Source organism: Styela clava, chromosome 9 (assembly GCF_964204865.1).
Source record: "Styela clava chromosome 9, kaStyClav1.hap1.2, whole genome shotgun sequence".
In the NCBI taxonomy this organism is placed as follows: domain Eukaryota; kingdom Metazoa; phylum Chordata; class Ascidiacea; order Stolidobranchia; family Styelidae; genus Styela; species Styela clava.
This window is the reverse complement of record NC_135258.1, coordinates 5,572,391-5,593,192: the sequence shown is the minus strand read 5'-3', so window position 1 is coordinate 5,593,192 and position 20,802 is coordinate 5,572,391. Positions and strand designations below refer to the sequence as shown.

The 20,802-nt window shown below is 37.0% G+C and overlaps 2 protein-coding genes across 4 annotated transcripts in view; one reads left to right on the top strand and one right to left on the bottom strand.

The window, feature by feature from the left end:
* Nucleotides 1-7,141: 7,141 nt before the first annotated feature.
* LOC120339002 (sperm microtubule associated protein 2-like) overlaps nucleotides 7,142-20,802 on the top strand; it is a 30,631-nt gene continuing 16,970 nt past the window's right edge. The window contains exons 1-4 of one of the 3 annotated variants that reach the window (XM_039407036.2): nucleotides 7,142-7,278; nucleotides 15,099-15,141; nucleotides 16,281-16,379; nucleotides 16,848-16,977. In XM_039407036.2, coding sequence (XP_039262970.2) covers nucleotides 7,263-7,278; nucleotides 15,099-15,141; nucleotides 16,281-16,379; nucleotides 16,848-16,977 — 288 coding nt within the window. In that variant the 5' untranslated portion in view covers nucleotides 7,142-7,262. Of the gene's footprint in view, nucleotides 7,279-13,042; nucleotides 13,132-13,324; nucleotides 13,431-15,098; nucleotides 15,142-16,280; nucleotides 16,380-16,847; nucleotides 16,978-20,802 lie in introns of those variants that run through there. The other 2 variants (XM_039407035.2, XM_078116042.1) reach the window with 2 other exon arrangements.
* On the bottom strand, nucleotides 18,066-19,985 carry LOC120339003 (killer cell lectin-like receptor subfamily F member 1). The gene is made up of 2 exons (XM_039407037.2): nucleotides 19,519-19,985; nucleotides 18,066-19,080 (listed from the first exon to the last, which is right to left on the bottom strand). The coding sequence occupies exons 1-2, from the start codon at nucleotides 19,769-19,771 to the stop codon at nucleotides 18,578-18,580; spliced, it is 756 nt and encodes a 251-aa protein (XP_039262971.2). The 5' UTR covers nucleotides 19,772-19,985; the 3' UTR covers nucleotides 18,066-18,577.

Genomic DNA, 20,802 nt, shown 5'->3' with positions numbered 1-20,802 from the left:
ACTGCTAAATACAGATTATTAATCATTTAAAAAGTAGAAAATATTTTTTGCTATCGACTAGGACTCAGTGGTTCTCGATCTTCATTGTATTGTGACGCCTTCCAAAATATGCTCAAGTTGCGACTCCTCGTGAAAATACTAGGGATGGCCCGGGATTCGGATCCGGACTCAGATTCGAGTGGAATCCACACATTTTATAGACTCGGATTCGATTTCAAGTCCACGTCATTTTTACCGCAATTCTGTTTTTACTAATTTACGCCTATATTTGTACTTTTGCCTCTATAAATCTCACTACATACCTTAACTAGGTAAAATTCAAGGTTAGATCTGTAACAATATCCCTCGTGTGTATTATAATATAAACACTCCTTATAAAGACCACGACAGATATCCAGATAATATACCGTAGGTTAAAAACTATTGATCGCTGATAATAATAATGTTGCGCCAGTCGCTTTCAAACTATCTATCCTTTTCGGTATACATGTGACACAATAAAATATGTGTTAGCGAAATATTTTTGAGTTTTTGATTCGCGTAAAAATGAAACATGCTCCCGATCAACCCAGTGGGGAATCTCATCAATACCTCTTTTAAATCGAGTTTATTACGTGCAATCCTTTCTCTAAAACGGGAGCGATGGAAAGCGTGGGGAGTTTCAAAACGTTTACATGAACTACTAAATTGCAAGAAGATGTAGAAGACATTGTATTGACGACGAGGCATTTCTCTACCATTTGCGCACGTGACATAGTAAATTTACGGCTAGAAATATCTGGAATTATAGGAAAGCATTGTAGTCAAAAGCTTTTTATTTTTCATATTGACATATAAAAATGTCTGAATAGCCGCCCGGAAATGACACAAGGTGGTGGGCTGGAAATCCAGTTCACAGCCAAGGCGCACAAAAGCCCACGTTTACGTTCGTATTATGGCCGCCAAAAAAGAAAGAAAATATATTTTTAAAATGATTCAACAGCTATCTGCAGAACCATTAGGCAAATGAGCTACGACGTATGTATGTGGGCGCACGATGCTGTAGCTTGGTCAAAAACGTGTTTTTCTGCTTTTACATTGTGACGTCACGGACTCGGAGGATTCGATTCGAGTCTTCAGTCTATTACTCGGATTCGTCGAATCTCTGTAATGGCGGACTCGTCCCATCCCTAGAAAATACGTATTGATACATTTTAATAAAAGACTTTTTTTGCAATGAGTTTTATATGAACGGACAAATAAAACTTAACGACAGTCAGTGAAATCGCATTTAATGCGCCTTGGTAGAAAAGTCTGCTTTATATAAAAACGAAATCGCAAAGCAGGTGGGCGTGCGCATCGCTTTTTGAACCAAGGAAAAATAATTTTTATCTACGGAAAACCGAACTTTCAGAATTAAACTTTTTTATTATAGCACCATCACAGGTAAGATCGATTTAATCTACTTTTTTTCAGTAAAAGTAGAAGATATGGGTTGATTGGAAGGTTCAAGAATCACGAAATTTTGCGACGTCCCAGCAAAATTGAAACGACGCACTTCCACGGGATTAACTAAACAAAAAGATGCGCTATCGACTAAGTCTTTTTTAAAGGCGAGCGCTCATATTATATATAATTCTTTTTAAAATTCAGGCTTGATCTTATCCTCGGGGAAACACGGTAGAATCATCGCGCTTTCATGACAATGCATATTCTGACCGTAAGACCCGATTTGTGTGTGCTTGCATAACAATGACGGCTTTAATCGTTACGTTAGCGGTTTCCGAAGGCGATTTGCTGAGTGCGCCCCGAAACATATCACATATTATAATAATTCTAAATGTTTTATTGTTTCTTATTGTTGCAAATGATGTGTATATGAATCAAATTCATTTTACCGTTCTACGTTGTTTACTTTCTGTTCCGTAGGGTATATTGTTATAAGAGGTAAACCCTACAATACATTCTGCAATTTTGTAGGCTGCGGTTTATTCATTTGCTGAACCGATTTTATTAAACATGAGTAATTTTTTAGCATTTTAAAGAAAAACCCAACAGAGATAAGAAAGAAACGATAACCTTTTGCCTTCATTCCTCAGGCCTACATGTTTACAAACCTCAAAAGACATCAAGTACATATTAACGATGACAAAATTGTTTTTGTTTTAAGGCAGCATATTTTCCGTGTAGGTGCGCCATGAGTTTTTCCCTGATAATTTGGCGTCACAGAAACCGCTTCCTTATGCTAAGTTTGATCAATAAGAGTGAACAATTCGAGATAAAGACCATGCCGTCGGTGGCCAGACATCATTATTCATCATCTAGGACTGCATAAACATACATTGAGCCTAGGTTGGACTTGCTATGCAGCAAAAAGCATTCGCCCCCATTACACTGAATAATTGAGTAACGTTAATCTGAATAAATATGCTTGTTTTTGTTATTGAGTAGGCCTAATAAAAGTTGAGAATTAGCTGTGCCAATAAAACATCAAAAATGCATATTTCGAACTGTTTAGCATTATATTATTAACGTGGACAGGGGCCGCGAATAAAGTTATATAATAAAAGGAACCGCAAGCTCAAAAGTTTGGGAAGCCCTAGTCTAGATTACAAATTTTTAGTACCGGGAGATGAAAGGAGTCGTTGAAAAGTTATTTAAAAACAATAATTAAGATTTCATATTGAGCCGCTGCTTCGCTCTATTTGCTAATTAATGTATCGCTGATTGGGTGATCGCGATCCTCATTAATTGCTATGACTCGATGTCCGTTTCTATAGTTTTGTTGAATGTATTTCATTTATTCCTTCGTATCGCATGTATATTGGTTTTTGCACGAGGAAAAATATGGGAAAAATAGGAAACTGTATTGATTTATCTTTAGAGCATAAAATGATGCGTTGTTTCATCCGAAACTAATATTTGGAGCTAATGAATTAATTTAGAATGAGCGCATAAAATACTTGATAGAGGAAATGGGACCTTTTCACATTGTTTGTATCCCTTCTGATCTTGGTAGCGCTCAGGATACACCTGGTTGACTAATAACGTTTTATAGGCCGTGGTTTTATTATATGGTCACCCCAGCTTGACGTTATAAATATGAAAATCACATTCCATTGACTCACATTTATGCTCCGAACCACTTAAAGTGTAACATATTTATTATTCACTTATCCATAGATTTCTTTTAATAAGAAGTGCAAGTTTTCAATACTGTTCATCACAGAAATCGCGTCAAGATTGAGAAAATACTATATAAATCCGAAAATACACGACAGGAGATTGTGACCCCAATTACATTTCCAAATTGCCAATTCCGAATGCTAGCAATTTTGGGTCCGAATTCAAAAAAGAAGTTGAAGTCAATTTTCTTAAAAAAAAAACGCAACAAATTTGGAAGATACCCCAATACTTCCAGAATTTACTACTTTTACTCGAGCGTTTTTATTTTATACTTCTGTTTTGTAAAGAAAGCAACGACGCTCACTATATCTCAAAATCTCGCATACGATTTTAATTTTTTCCTGATTCTTCAGCGTATTGTTCGTTACTTTATTGTTTTCGCGGGCGGTCCAGAAGTGTGTGTACCAATATGGAAGTAAGTAATTTTGCCTCCTTTACATCAAGTTGTGTAAAGGAACTGAAACCAATGGGCTGGGGTTCACTTGGCTAACACAGACAGCCATGAACTCGTAATAGAACTAAAATAGGGATTTATGGCCTAACCTGGTACACACACTACGGGAGTACCTTTTCGCGACTGTGCGCGCATCAATTGTACAGTAGAAGCCAAATGTTCATTTATCTCGATTTATCATTACCATCACATATCTCTCTCGTTCCATGCTTAATACAGGACATATTCCTAACATGCGAAATGTAGAAAGAATAATATACCCAACGCGACTCTCCGAGTAAATGAATAGGGCGTTATGAATATATCGGGAGGAGCAGATATCTGGTTACATTTCGTTGCTACAATGGTATCGAAGCGTGCTGCCGTTACCGGAGAAACACAAAAGAAAAATGAAGATCTCATTATTTTCCTAAGTGGTTCTTGAATAGGTTTAATCATGTTTATTTTTCAATAATGAGTACTAAAATCTTCAAAGAATTGTCTACTAGCCACACAGACCTCTTGTCTGGCAAGCTGGTAACCGACATGGTACAACGCTTAAATTGTTGCGCAAACAATGAAAAACCAAAATGTGTATTGTGATTCACAATTTAAGGAATTTACAAAATATAGAGCTTAGCAGGTGGCAGCGTGCCTACGTTGAAGTATTTTTACTTGTACATTATGTGTTTTTATGATGTTTCGGATGTAAAAGCGTAGGGTTGAGTGTTTAGTAAACCCAGAGATTTGAAAACCACACCACCTGCGTAGTATTATGCCGTATTTAAAAACAAAATAAACGAATGAGAATTAGGCTTGTTTTTTAATAAGAATAAATCAAATACCGGTATTATAATTTTGTTACACGTAACGTAAGTCTATGGTTGCTGCATTAGATTGGTAGGTATAAGTTTTTATGGATGGTTCAAAGTGTCTATTTTGGCTTAATAACCAAGCAGATGCGGAGCATATATTTTAAAGTGACAATATGACCTTGCGCTGGCTATCATAAGTATTTCAGGAAGCTACTCCTTTTTAGTGTAATACGATACTCGAATGAAAGTTATGCCTACGGCTTCCGGTATGTTCTAGGATAAAAAAAGACTACGTCCAAATGAAATTATTCGAGTCTCTTGAAGTCCACACTCAGCAGTAATATGTGCTCGCGATGGCCTAGCCCTAGTGCACTGGTCGGCAACTTTTAGCTTTGAAAGAACCATTTGGCACCCTTTTCGTCAAACTCAAACCTACTCGGAGCCGCAACATGTACTCAGTGACCATTAAAACTCTTGGAAAATCATTTATGAAGCAATATTCTTCTTACTAAGAAAAAGCCAAATAAATTACGAGTGATGCGATAATTCAGTTTACGACGAAATTTAAAGAATTTGAAAAATGAAAAAAAAGCTTGTTTTGACATTTGAATCACCTTAATGCCACCTATTTTTACCGCTCTCGACTTATACATGCTGTGATGTGTAATTAGTGAGTATTAATAAACTTAATGCCCCCCCCCCCCCCCACCGACTTTCATTGAATGTACAGGGCCTAATTTGGAGCAAGCAACGTGAATGAGCGTGGCATCGAAAAGTAGATTATTACGCATCAGGGTTGCATGTTAGAAGTCTTGCCCGAAGTCAAGATGCGAAAATGCCGAATAAAAAATATAGGCTTGGCGACTCAAATACGGAAATGCTAGATTTTTAACTGTTTATGATATGTTCCTTAATACTTTTATAACTTAGCTCTGGGATCCCGTGATGATTGCACAGGAGGTCCGCAACAGTATGTTCCCCAGCTTTTCATTTTAGGGGGGAGGGGGTTCGAAATTTGGGGGTGGTTAATAATTTTCTATACAGGGAGTCCTCGGGTTACGATGGTCGCGACTTACGCTGTTTCGAGGTTACGAACGCACTTCCAAAATAAAATAGAATTCTATACTATAATACCAAAGCCCTTAAACTGGATAATTGTGATCAAGAAAATCAGTGCTTTGGGCTCATTGGTTTTCCTCATTTACATCGTACTTTTTGCATTATTTGTACATTTTATTACCGTACCATACTTTACAATACAGTACGATATGTATAGAGTAATTTATGTACTGTACAGTATAATGTTCCGACTTACACTAAAATTCGGGTTACACCGCTTCTCAAGAACGGAACAACGTCGTAAGTCGAGGACTCCCTGTATTTTATATAATTAAATTTAATTATACTTGAGTTAGGAATTACAGTGTAGTATCACACCTGTAATTTTAGGAGGGGTGTTCACCCCCTATATGGGTGATGGGATCGTTGGTCCGCAACAATATGTAAAGAGCCTGGTCGATCTGTAATGATTGATTTCACTCAAAAAGCCATTGCATATTTTTTGTTGCACGTTGCGGGCGAATATCCATTGCTGTCAAAAAATGCAATTAAAATTTGATTGACTTTTGCAATAACCTACATGGCAGCAATTTCAGCGCTTACCAATATGATGACAAAATACTGGTAGAGACGTACCGTAATAGAGTCGAATCTAAGAGTTTGCTCGACAAAATCGCTCCGAGAATAGATAAATTGTGCGTCAAAACTAAGATTAACAAATAGGGCTCCGCGGCCCAGAAAGTTTGGGAAATTCTGAATTAGCTGATGAACAGAATGAAAGGGGACAGATCAGAAAATTAGTGGTGTGGCAGGACAGCACCGAATAATCTTAACCTATCCAAAGAAGTACACTTTAAGTTCAGTTGGTAATATTACGCTAAATTAACACTCAGATACACTTCGAAGTTTACTTTCTATGCGTTTACACGCTTGTCATACCCAACGGAGCTCACTGCAGTCACTGATACGCGAACAGTCACTGATATGCGAAGAGGAATAATGAAACTGAAAACAGTGTTACACATAAATGCAGGCCGACGACGTAAAAATGTTGAAATTTGCGATTTTGTAAGGACCACCATGTTTTTGTCCAGCATTACCTATCCCATTTATAACACCTTGGTTGAGGTGGCTCTGCGCAAGCACCTCACTGATATGTAAATAGCTACAATTATGGAACGGCTGTTCAGCAGTAACTACACAATTCACAGCGCTCAAATGTTGAGGACGGCTCGGTTTTGAACCCTCGATAAGGGATATCTTACGGTTTACGCTATAAAATAGTAAGAATACTGTATATTGAGCGTATATTATAGAAATTCTCCAAGCGATGTTTCCACGTTTTTCACATCGTATATTCAATTAATAACACCTAAATGAGAAGGTCGGCACGGGTTTTGAACCTGAAATATGGGATATTTCACGCTACATATTTGTATTACTGTTTAGAAATTCACCAAGAGTTTCCACGCGGAATAAAACTCAGCGCAAGCAGCCATCGATACGCAAAGAGCTACTAAAATCTTCTCGTTTAGCATTACGTACCCAGTTTATAACATCCGAATGAGGATATCGATAGGGGGTTTAATTCCGAAATATGAGAAATTGTAAAATTACTGTAAAATTTAACTTATTTTTTGTTTTATATGTTTTTATTTATATAAAACCTAGATTAGTGATCAAACTAAAATGAAATAAAAAAAACTCCAATGAAATAAGAATTGTAACAAGCACAAGAAGTGAAAAAACTGCAGAGTTGCGATAGAATATACAAGTAATCATAAAGCACAATGGTCGAAATCCAGGGTGAGTAAACTAATACATATTCTGAAAAAAAAAACATTTTTCTTTGTTGTAAATAATTGATAGACATTAAATTGGTGCCGTAATTGTCAACGCGCAATTATACAATAAAATAATTTATTGCAGGGTTGTGCAATCTTTATACAGGAGGGCAGATACAAATAACTGGATGAAACGGCGGGCCGCACTTTTATTACACACAGGTTTTCTAGTAGATGTAAACACAAAAATTTTGGTTATTGATCTTACGACATGCGTTATTCGCTTCGTACAAGTTAGCTGTTAATGCAACTTAACGTCATTGGCACTATTCCGCGGGCCGCACAATTTTTTCCTTGTGGGCGCAGGTTGCACACCCCTGATTTATTGCCACAGTAGCTCTTGTCAGCTTGATGGTGGCCCGTTACGTCGCTTAGAGATCAATCTCCTATATTTCTGAGTGCATGACCTTGCCTTAAACAATTTCCTTATAAAAATAAATAGTTTTAGGCGAGGCAAGAAGTCGGAGAAATGATATACCGTGTTTCCCCGGGTCGGCTTATTATTCAATTTGAACCATAAAATACTTTGGGGCGCCTCTTCGTCATGTCAGTTTAAATGAATCAGCGTTATCGCGCTGTGAATCTGGAATATTAACGCTGTGATTATCATCTCTGAAGTTGCCGCATTTGTGTGTACATCATGAGCGCCGGGCTATTGCCGATATCAACATACGTGCAATTGCATTTTGTGAAAATCGCCGAATGTTTTCCGTCAGCGTGACAGGTTATTTAGGTCGTAAACATCTTTCTCCCTAAATCAAGAATTTTCCTCGACTTATGTTTAGTATCACGAGGACGATGATAATTAGTATTCGACTCGTAATTTACAGAATAAAATTATGTTCCACACTCCGGTGAAATGACACCGGTTCTTGCCCTCCGATGTAATAAAATATACACGGCAAAGACTTTATTGTGCAATATGTTTTAGATCTCGACTCTGACTCCACTTTTAGAATTTTGCAATTTCGACTACGAGAGAAACTACAACTGTTAGTCTTTCAAAAAGTAAACCCCGGCTCGGATTGACGCCGAAAATTGTCGTCCATGGCTTTAAATACCGAAAAAAAGTAAAATGAAATTGGTTCTCTTTTCTAATTTATTTCAATTTAAATACAGTCGGTGGCCGATACCGAAAAAATTGCCGACGTTGCCGAGACCAATACCCGATACATTGACGTCGATCACTTGCAACAAACAAATGTTATATGTTTGTGTTAGTAAGGCTGTTTGTCTATGGCTTTGCTCAAAGTAAATATGCATCTAAAAAAATGCTGTCTATTTTCGTTGAAGTGGCTCGGCGGTGTGGCACATCGTGCTAAGTGTTAGGAATACGCTCTGCGTGGGTTCGCAGGTTCAAATCTTATGCGGGGATAATATTGGGCGAGAGGATTGTTGGACTCCACGCCACCGTAGGGTGATTAACGTAACAGTTGGTCGGTTACGGCTTTCGCCACAATCAAGTACATTCTTCTGAAAACTAATAATTGGCTAACTAGTTCCATACCCGACATGGACGCCATATAATTTAGCCGTCCTATCGGCTATCATCTCTCCGCGTTAAATATGTAAATCCTATCCGAAGTGAAACCTGTAGTTCCGCGCGTTTCTTCTGAGACCCATTCGCACCAAGGCTTTGTCCTGTCGAGTAATAAATTGCATGACTTAGTTGTATGACGAGAAGTTATTCATAAACAATTTTTCTTGAAATCATTCAAATAATCAGTTGTAATAATAGATTTGCACAGATGACAAACGTTTTCATAGTTAATTGGCCGATCACTTCCTATGGGCTTATTTTTTTTTCAATATCCAATAGACTATAGAACTATGCGGAATATCACGTATGACACCAATAATATGCATTTCTTCTCCTATCAACTTAAAATGCAACAATCTGTCTGAAATTTCATATATATATACATTCCCGATATATGCGAAATCAAATGCATGTATTTTATTTATTATTTAATAGTCCTTTACATTTCTGATTGGTGTAATATTAAAGTCTTTCCGACAGCAGCCTCCGCGAATAAATAAATTCTTATTCATTGTACACCGGTAGACACTTGCGCATTTACTTCTAAATATAACTGCACAGAAGGACTCGGCGCATAAACTTATCGTCTGTACTTCAATTAAATGGCAATGTATATCTATTACCAATTAGGTGTCTCGCCAACCTAATTCAGTTGGCGTCCAAGATACAGAAAACTTACGTAATATAAATTAATGAGCGGGCAATCAATGTGATTGTTCGCAGCGATACTTTCGGAAGATATTTTTTCGATACTCCCGTAGCATGTGCACCAGGTTAGGTTTAGGCCATATTTTATTCCAGTTTTTTTTTTTTAGTTCTATTACGAGTTCAGGTCTGTCTGTGTTAGCCAAGTGAATAATTATACAGCCTACCCATAGGTTTCAGTCCCTTTACACAAATTGATGTAAAATAGGCGAACAAAATTAGTTACCTCCATATTGGTACACACACTTCTGGTGCGCCCTTTTTTCGTCTTGAGTGAGCGGGAAAACCCTGCAAAACGCTTGACACTCTGATACGGACGGGGATGAATGTATTTATTTGTCAGGTTTTCGTAATAAATACGATAACGAAAATGTTGCGCGTTTCAATTGTAAAAGTCTGTATAGTTGTCAAATGTATATGTACAGATACTTGGTATTTTCGAATGCAAGTTTGCCGAAGCTAGGTAGGAATAGAATGAAAAATGTTATATTATATAAAGGAAATAATAGATATTCAAATGAATAAATTAAAAATCAACTTATTACAATCTGTCCGATATCCACGCTCGTGAATTTTGATTTTGAGAGCGCTTTGATAAATATCAGAAAGCTAGAATTGTACTTAAATTACTTACTTTCTGTACACAAACTGGGAATATATGAATCGTTTTGCTATATTGTTGTTGTTGCTAGCAAAAAAAAATCGATTTTCTCCGCAAATGATGGGCCAAACGATATTAAATTTTTAGGGCCTAGAAATGGATGGTGTCGCTAGAAGGCCAATTTTTTATAAAAAAAAATATGGGAACACCTTTACAAATAAACCAAATATGGGAACACCACCACGCCCCTCCCCCCCCCCCCCTCCCAACCTTTCTGTCGATCATTTCGGCAAACTAAGTTTTATCTCTGTTTTTTTTTATACAATCGAATACGTTAAAATTTATCATACCCAATAATATTATTTTACATATTTTTCAGTACATTTCATCATGCTTTCGCGACAATTAATTCAAAGTTTACTGAAATACAGCAACCTCGAATAAATGTATCATTGAAAATGACATTTGTATATGGAACTAAATTATTATCCTTCACTTGCGTTCAGTAGCGTGTCAGAGGGGGGCAAATGGGAGGGTTTGTTGCTTAGTTTGATGATTTAAATTATAATATTACAACATTTTACTCTCACTTGGACTTTAATTTATTTATTCTAATGTATAACAACATCTATAATTTGTTTATCCCCTAAATCAGGGGTTCTCAAACTTTTGGTGTTACGGAGCCCCTGAACAGGATGACTATTATTCACGGATCCCCATAATAAATTTTAAAATTGTTACTTACCAATTAATATTCCTTACTTAGTTAAAATTACTTTACTCAATTTCAATGCTAAACTTTTTTAATAGGGTTAATACAAGCCATGAATAAATCTAAATTTCACAGATAATTTATATATTATGGCTGTAAATTTGACACTTGACAAACATATTAATAAATTCGAGGTCGAACCTCCCTTCTGATATTTTTGAAAACTGAAAAATCGCTAATAACGTTCGCGATCGCATCTTGATAAAATCGTCGATTATTTTCGTCAGTTTGATATGTTTTTTAGTAAACATTTGCACGTCGGTGTTTATTCTCCTTTAATCACAAAATTTTTTTCGGCATATGCATAAATTGTTCCACGAAGAAGACGATAATTGCTTTTTGTTTTGTGTGGAATTATAAGTTCAGTGTGAAAAACAAGTTATTATATGTCATCGGCGACGATATGCCAAGAATATTTAATAGAGGGGTGTATTCGCAACCCAAATTTCTCGAATGAAAAGCGGCATTATATAATAATAAAACTAAAACTTAAAACAGCTAACACCCTAAGTTTTGCTTTAGCAGACTCGTGACAGATTGAAAAAGCTTTTTAAGACAATGTTAATAACAAAATTTGGTGTTATTTTAGGTTTTCTTTGGAAATTATACGGTAGTAACAGAAATCGAAACATAGTCAATTGCGCGCGATATAGGTTACTTTTATCCATTCTGAAACTACCGACTGAGCCGCATGCGACTTTTTCTCGATATGTGACGATATATAAGATAATTATTATGAAGTATATCAATCAATTTTTTTTATTGCAATAAAATAAATTTTAATCGTCCGTATTTTGTCCAGATCTTGTGATTTTCCAAAAGGGTGATATATATCTTTGAAAGAATCTGAGTGGCAGACATGCGATAGGGCGGAGTCAGCGTTATAGGAACGGCTCACATTTGTCGAAATCTCTGAATTGCTGAAATCTGTTATTTTAGAATAATAATCTTTAATTTTAGTAATCGTAATAGTAATATAGACGCAAAGACGAGTAGCGATGAACACAATTAAATTATCGTGCTCGCGTCGGCCATAGATTGATATTTTACGCGACAGAAAACTCGTTATCTGCTGAGAAGTCTTTTTTTTTTAACGAGTGGCCTAATCGCGAAGAATGTTGCGCGAGAATTTCCGATTCCAAATTTTAAACCTCACTCCCTTTTAAAATCGCTCCTACTTATAGATAATGTCATATTTGAATTACCGCCTTGCGATATTTCGACGCTACTGTTGTCACATTTTATTAATGCCGTTATTGCGTCTTTGGACAGTTACAAAATTAGCCAGGTAATCGAATAGCCCGCGGAGCCCTTAGGTTTCTCTCGCGGAGCCCTGGGGCTCCGTACGGAGCACTTTGAGAACCTATGCCCTAAATAATTTTCGAAGTGGGGTATAAGTGACAGCATTATATGAAACTCGCCCCGGCCAGCAGGAAAGTTTGACACGCCACTGCTTGCGCTGCAATCACGACCATCATATTACTCTCGTACATGTCATTTAAAAAAAAGTATTCTTTGGTAAGAAATATTGATTTTCCACATCAGTCATAGCAATATAAACGGCGCTCCAGAAGTATGTGAACCAAGATGGCGGACACCTTAACGTATTATGTGTACCAAGTTATGGTTAGGCCATAATTTCAGGTGCTAATACTACGGGAGTCACTTAGCTAGTCCCCGAACTCGTGATAGAACTAAAATAAGGAAAATTTGAATAAAATTATGGCTCAACCCTAACCTGGTACACATACTACGTTCCGGTGTCCGCCATCTTGGTTCACATACTTCGAGAGTACCGCTTTTTTTTAAATTTATCTTGGTAGGAAATATTAATTTGCCACATCAGTCATAGCGGTAAAAACTGCCTATGAGTGAAAATTAAGATCAATTTTCTCGATCAAAACCCAAATGTGTCATTTATGGTAGGAAACATGGGCGGTAATTGGAAGCCTCCGCCATTTAAAGTTAAAAGTACTTTAGATCCCCTTTATCGGACGCTCCGGAAGTATTCGTACCAAGATGACGCACAACCAGAACAATCCTGACATGGTACACATACTCTGTTCAGGTTGTGCGACATCTTGGTACGAATACTTCGAGAGCATCTAGGAAAGAGAGAGAAAGAGAGAGATTCATTGCCACAAAACAATAAATCTATTTCTCTTTTTCTAGATGTGCAAACAATGGACAGGACAAGGTACTTTCATTTTTATCGGAGAAATTTGATTTAAACCTTAATTTCAAAAACGTGACTAAAAATTAACGGATAGCACGCAAACCTGAAATTTTGTTTGAGTGAAAAAAGTGCCTGAGCGACCTAAATTGCGGTCCGCGCCTCTGATTAGCCTATGTCAGGGAAGTAAACAAGGAAGTCGCGCGCGAGGGAAATATCCATAGGTCGATAGGTTAACATGTCTCAGTAAAGTTCTGCAAAACTGGCAAAAAATGTACCTACTTGACAAGCCGTAACAGGGGCTTTCAATGAATTTTGTACAGGTGAGAATTATGTGATGGGATTTACTTATTTATCCCGGGGAAAGAAAAGTCGGCAGGAGATAGTACATACTGTAGTATGAATTAGGCGCGGCGGTGTGGCTCAACGGGCTAAGCGTTAGGAATACGCTCGCCACCGCACCTCTAATTACTCTGCCTGGGTTCGGAGGTTCGAATCCCATGCAGGGATGGTTATGTGCGAGAGGATTGCTGGACTCCTCGCCGTCGTTGGGTGGTTCACGTAACCGCTGGTCGGTTACGGCTTCCTCAACCACCAAGTCCATGCTTCCGAAAACAAACAATACAGTAAAGTAAAACTAATCCAATACCCGACTTGGAATGGTAACCGGACGAGAGGCTGTGGTTCACCATATGATTAAGCCGTCTTATCGACTTTCCTCTCCCCCGGGATAAATATGTAAATCCTATCCTATTGCTTGTTGTGCTCTGGGTAACTCTTGCAGCATTGCAAGGGCTCATGACCTCTTTTATAAAATTAAAATTAATAAAGACTGATTAAACGCATTTTCGGTGGTCCGCACATTGAGTTAGCGATAGCAATTTTATTGTCATCGCCACAGCGATCATTTAAATGCGGGAGGTTTAGAGGTTCGAATTCCAGCATGAAGACAGGAAGAGGGATAAAATACGGGTCTGGTATAGTTTAGTACCACATGCACTTCTAGTTGACCTGGCTCGACAATTTTTGCAAATGTCAATTCTAACCCTCACCTGACTACGTCACCCAAAAATTACGTCATTTCAACGTCACAGTGGCGTAATAAGGCCCACCAAAATACAGAAGTATGCGAATGGTCGTCCAAAACGCGCAGATGATCACCCGAAATCGAGCAAGCTATTTTCCTCGTCACAACGATCACGATAGGAGAGAGATCGCCGGCTTTAGCGAGTTCGTTATCGGCGGCGCAGATGCCATTTCGGACGATCGTAATTATACTTTGGCATGCCCCATGACGTGTTGGTGACGTCGTAGTGACGTAATTTTTGGATGGCATAGTCAGGTGGGGGTTAGGAATAACAATGCAAAATTCGTTATGCTACGTCCACTGGAAGTACCTGTGGTACTAAACTATACTAGACCCTAAAATACAATATATGTACAAAATTATTGCTGGACACTTTGCCCTTGCAGTATTGTTGAGGTAAACCCTGCTTGCTTCGAAAAGTCCCTCCATATACAGTTATATCAGAATATATAGTGTTTCCCCAAAAATAAGACAGGGTCTTACTCTTATTCCAATTTATTTTCATTTATCAAAAACAAAATGACAAAGTAGAAAATTGCTTTTCAAATATACAAAGTATGAAAACAACCATTTACTTATAAATACCAGGTTTTTATTTGAAAAACTGCTGAACAAAGATTATTCAGAAATGACTAAATAATCATCCTCTGACATGTATTGCAAATCACTAGATTCATAATTTCGGCGCTGTCGACTACTACTAGGTCTTATTTTAAGGTGAGGGCCTATATTATTAAAATCATCTTTGAAAATCAAGCTAGGTCCTATTTTCAGGTTGAGTCTTATCACTCTTATTTTTGGGGAAACACACCGTAATGTAGCTTTTTATGTACCATCCGGTGCCTTTTTTGAGTTGATACTTCGAGTAAAGCAGAATTACTTTATGGTTTCATTTTTTCTTTAGCACCTGTTTCCTATGAATCATCACATGCACAAGAGAGAAAACGGTAAGTGTTTTAAAAATCAATTTAACAAGTTTTTCAGTTTCAAATATGGCAGTAGGAAATACTGATACTTAATAAGAATAAACCAAGGGTGCACAACTCAAATTGCTGCATTCATGTGGCAGTAACCCTTTGTGTTTTTGTCATGCTGCGCATCACCTTTGATTACCCCGCGTGAGTTCGCAGGTTCGAATCATATGCAGGGATAATTATGTACGAAAGGATTGCTGGGCTCCTCCTCCATGAAGTCCATACTTCCAAAACAAATAACTGGCTAACTCTAATCCCATACCCGACATGAACTGGCAACCGGACGAGAGGCCGTGGTTCGCCATATGATTTAGCTGTTGGCTGTCTTCTCCCACTGGATAAATATAGAATTCCTATCCTAGGACCCAACTATTTTATTAACAAATAAAATAGGCGACTTTTTAACTTCCGCCCTAGCTATCCAATTATGTGTGGCAATAGCACTTACATCAGTTTCTACAACCTCAATAACCAGCCCCCATGCAATTTATTGTGAGACAAAGTTTAGATCAGGATTGTGCAATACTGCAACAGGCTGAAATGACTGAGCAACAATTTCCATATCGAACATGATATGGTAATCAGACAATTTTTTCATGGGTGCCGCTGCTCGATAACCAAATTTGGTTTCTTGCGGCTCCCTTCCCCCTGAAATGCCTTTTAATTATTCATTGTAATTTGTATATCAAGTGTGCATTTAGTCTGGTGAGAAAATAAACTACTGATTACTGATTACTGCCATATGGTTATTTCTAGTGAGGCTTAGTGTAATCAGCCAAATCGACCTTGTATTTCAAAAGCTCAGCATGGTTTTGTGAAATAAGGGGGTATTGTTGTGTAGTTTCGTCGTAGTGACGTAATTTTTGGATGACGCAGTTTAAGATTGACATATGCAAAAATTGTTATGCTACGTCCACTAAAAGTACTTGAGGTACGAAAATACACTAGACTCAAATAAGGGAACCTGTTGTTAGTGAGTACCATACAAAAGAGAAGATTTTTGAAATTTGAATACCATCACTGGTTATGCCATATTATTATCTTTTTTCTCCTACCTCCCCTAAGTGAGAAATATAAAAATCTAATCTAAAACATATTTTTTACACTAACAGGAACAGTAAACAGCAATATTCATCGGGATATTCTCTTCAAAGAATTCTCGCTTTATCACGACCAAAAGAAAGCAAACAAATATGGCTGACAAGTTTTGGGTAAGAATTTTTTTTTTCAAATATCATTTTCATATAAACACAGAGAAATTACTTTAATGCAATAACTATAATAATTCGACACTCCAGAAGTATGTGTATCAATATGGAGGTAACTAATTTTGTTGGTCTGTTTTACATCAACTTGTGTGAAGGGACTGAAACCTATGGGCCCCAGAAGTGTGTGTGCCAATATTGACGTAACTAATTTTGTTAGGCTACTCTACATCAAGTTGTGTGGACGAAAGCCTTTAGGCAGGGGGTATATTCACTTGGTTAACACAGAAATTCCCCGAACACACCACAGGAGAGTAGCCTCCACATGACTATTCAAAATTAAGGAATGTAAATATCTAAAATAAAGCGGTCAAGATTAAAACTAGCAAATGTTTTTAATTTTAATTAAAAATTTGTCTATGTCCCACTGTTTCAGAACCACTAGTGTAGTGTATAATTCTCTCTCTCTTTCAGTCCGAACTTGCGATGGGGCCATCAAGATATGATGTGGCCTTTACCAAAAGCAGCTCTTCACAAACGACCAACGCAAAGGCTGATGGAACTCACAAAACCGAAAAGAAATTTCCAGCTTAACACATTAAAAGTAAGTACCGTATTTTTTGTCTGATAAGTGGATTTTTCGAGATGTGCTAATTGGGTGACGGTCTATTTTTATTTGTTTTTTTTGGGGGTCGAGTTATTTTTAGCATCGTACCAGAAAATACAGAAAGAGGGGGACAATAACATACTTCCCCCAACAGTTTTCATGGTCAGCGTGGCATATTTTTTTTTGAGTTGATTTATTATTAACATAGTACCAGTAAATACAAAAACAAGTCAGTTATCATGTATCGTCATTTTCACACTGTGAATCTGAGATATCTTCGCTGTAATTACTTATTGATTTTAATCGGTAAGTATGTTGATAGGTATTTGTTTGTCTGTCTGTCTGTTAGATGCACGCGATATCTCACGAAAGCGAGATTGAATCTGCTCCAGATTTTGCATGTGCATTCATCATATGTCGCACCAGAAGCCTATTTATTTTGGATGAATTTTGTCGTATAATTAGCGAGTTATTAATTAATTAGCGATGGGACACAAGGTGTCACTATGGAGTAAGAGCGCTGTTTTGGGGGATCCCCTAACTTTCTATGGATAAGTCTGCGGTCTCTGACCAATATTTTCGTTATTATAAATTGTTGTTGCTACATTTGTGTGTGTATCATGAGAAAAAGGCAATTACTGGTACAATGCGCTTTGGTTTTGGTATGTGTACTGTAAACATGTCTAAGAGAGATAACGTATTTATGCGTAACCAAGGAAAAGTGTGTTAAGTGGAATTGCTAAAAATAAGAGCACATATTGCAGTGCATTTTTGTGTATTTTAGTTGGATTACTCTTACACTAGACCTTATTAGATCCACATTTCTGACCTGTACTTACAATATACTCGGATTGTCTTATGAATATATTTATTACAATTATAAAATAGATGGCATTTTTAATAGGATTCAGGATTTCAATAACGGTTCTTCTGTATCCAACTCACTAATAATGGGTTTCCTCTTATCAAAAACTATACCGAACCCGCAGCCTTGGAATTGCGTAATAATTACTAATGTAAGTTATTAGATAAGCTATATTAACATGACACACTTCACATTGAATCTAATTCATAATTTTCGTTAATCGTCATCTCAAGAACGGGTTTGCTTATTATCACAACATTCCGAGAATACCTCTGCCAGTTTTTTTTTTCATTTATTCTATTTTTCACATTTCCACTGATCTTTCTCGGACCACTTGCGAGTCTGCTTACCCAAGTTTGCGAACCTATAACCTATACCAAAGCTTTCAATACAGCCACTGACAATATGAAATAAAATCCAAGCTTATGTACAAGTTATCAATAACAAATAGTAAATAAAAGCAAAGTTTCACATCATTAGTAAGACTGTGTGAAATTAGAGTAAAGTTCATCTCTGGATAATAAGAGCAGCAAATTAATGATATTTATAAATTTTTTCAGACAAATTTTCAAATCCAACTTTATTCTTTTAGAATTTGTTGAGTTTTTGGTAGAATTTAAAATCTCCAATCAGACTGACAGAAAATAATATAAAAATGCACTTTCAAGTTTTAATGTGAAAGCAAGAATCCAATTTCATAGATCTGTGTAGATGAGTGACTAAGGATTATGATCAGTAAAACTCATTTAGTTCAAATTCACAGAGTACTTTCATACGATCATTGCATGGTTGTCTTTCAACATCATCAGTACCATACTTAAATATTCCACAGTTAAACAGAGGTTTAGGCTCGCGCTGTTTCCAATACGTTGACCATATATTGCTATCTACTGTAGCCCCATCTAACCATTTGAAATCTCCTTCGATAAGATTTATTCCAATCCAGTAGTAGTTAGAGCGAGCTATTAGTTTTTCGTTATTTTGCACAAGACTCAAGATAGATGACTTTTGCAGGCCCATGTATGCCAGATGAGCATTCCTTTCTTCACAATATGTTTTCCCTTCCTCCCAAGTCATGGAAAAAGAACTTGAAAAATATGAGAATCTTTCATTTGCTTTTACCCAAGGGAGAGTCGCAAACTTCAGCATTTTGGCTTCTAAATTTGCCAAATATTCTTGCGAAACTTCACCTTCAGGACCTGGATGTCCAACCATTCCTGCATTTCCTTTTGGCCCTGAAATCAAATGTATGTTTATGTAAGTCAAATGTAAGTTTTCGAACTTTTCACCAATAATAACGAGTTTGATTTTTCTATCAGCAATTTTTTGTGAAAAGAGGGGGAAGAGTATTAAAATAAGCTGCGCTTGACGAACCACTGCAGTAGGCAATCTCACCCAGAATTTCTATGTTAACTGATTATTGAATATTAATTAAGTCACTTTCACAGAATAAGATAATTATGTGTGATAGAATGGCTGAACTTCTCACCACTGTAGCGTGATTCATATAACACCTGGTTGTTTACAGCTATCCTACCATCAAGCCTATTAATCTCATCCCTGACATGGACTGGTAACCTAACAAGAGGCCCTGGTTCGCCATATGATCAAGACGACTCATTGACTCTCCTCTTCCCCACGATAAATATGAAAAAATTCTAATTATTGCTTACCTATGATTCCTTGTTCGCCCTTTTCACCTCGCTGTCCCTGTGTTCCTTTCTCTCCTGTAATTCCAGGGATTCCTCTCTTTCCAGGTCTTCCTTGTATTCTTTGTGCATTTTCCAACCAGTCTAATTCTAAATGCATTTTTGATCTCGCTCTATCGTAACTCACAGAGAAAGTACTATCACATTTGATCTCCCCTATTACAACGCAAAGCAGGAAAAATATGAATCTTGCCTTCATCATTTTTATAGTGTTCATCTTGAAATTATATGTCAGATATGAGCGGAGTCTTGCGTGTTTTATATCTTTTTGTATTGGTTGCTCTATTTTTCACACGGAACACAAATCTTTTACTTTTAATCTGGGTGGTTTAAAGGTGTGTCTCACTTGTTTTGCTGAAAATTGTTCAAGGCTTTTTGTAATGGAATATTTGGGTCATGTTTACAGTTCATAGGGTTTTCAAGCTGTTAACATTTTTTGTGAACAACTTGCACTGAATTCTCTTTTTGTCTCATAAAACACTAGTAGGCTATATTATTTCTTTATTTGGTGGTTTTAGGGTGTGTGATGCTCATTGGGCAGAGTGTTATCCCTGTTTAGTGAGCTTTTTTGTTTCGGAATTTGTGGTCTTTTTATAGGTAATGGGTTTCTAAACCATTTTTCAAGCAATTAACACATTTGAGAATATCGTAGTTAAAGTGGATTCTCTTTTCATCTCCCAGAAAACAAGTATATTACTTTTGTACAGGGTGGTTTTAGGGTGTGTGACACTTATTTTGCAGAGTGTTATCCTTGTTATTAAATAAGATCTATTGTGTGTGTGGTTTGAGGTTTCCTCTTTTCAAAATACCATACCCAGGGGTGCAGCCAGTGGAGGGTTACATGGGTCGTATCACCTGCCTCCCATTTAAGAAATATTTTTGATGCAAAATTTCTTCTACAAAAGAGCAACAGCGTCGTTTCATGGTCGCTCATCATGGTTTCGCGACCAAACGATATTATTCTGTGTGTTATCACTGTAGCGCAATTAACACCGCCAGACCTTTTTCGTCTCTGCAATATGGTATCTTTTTTAGTTGGCGCTGATAATGGCGCTTACCAAAATGTCAGTTATCCTTTATCAATAAGAAAGTTTTTTTTATTTATTCTATTCTTCCACATTTCCACTGATAGGAAAAAAATCTAAGAAATATTTTTATTTTCAATCAGTTTCAAGCCCCCTACGACCTAGTGACCTACGACCGAGTCTACGACCCCTTTGTGGGGATCAAAAATATTTCTTAAATGGG

Coding starts and splice junctions, on each gene's coding strand:
- LOC120339003 (XM_039407037.2), bottom strand. CDS start 19,771: ATGAACACTATAAAAATGATGAAGGCAAGATTCATATTTTTCCTGCTT. Junction 19,081..19,518: donor GGGCGAACAAGGAATCATAG/GTAAGCAATAAT, acceptor ATTTGATTTCAG/GGCCAAAAGGAAATGCAGGA.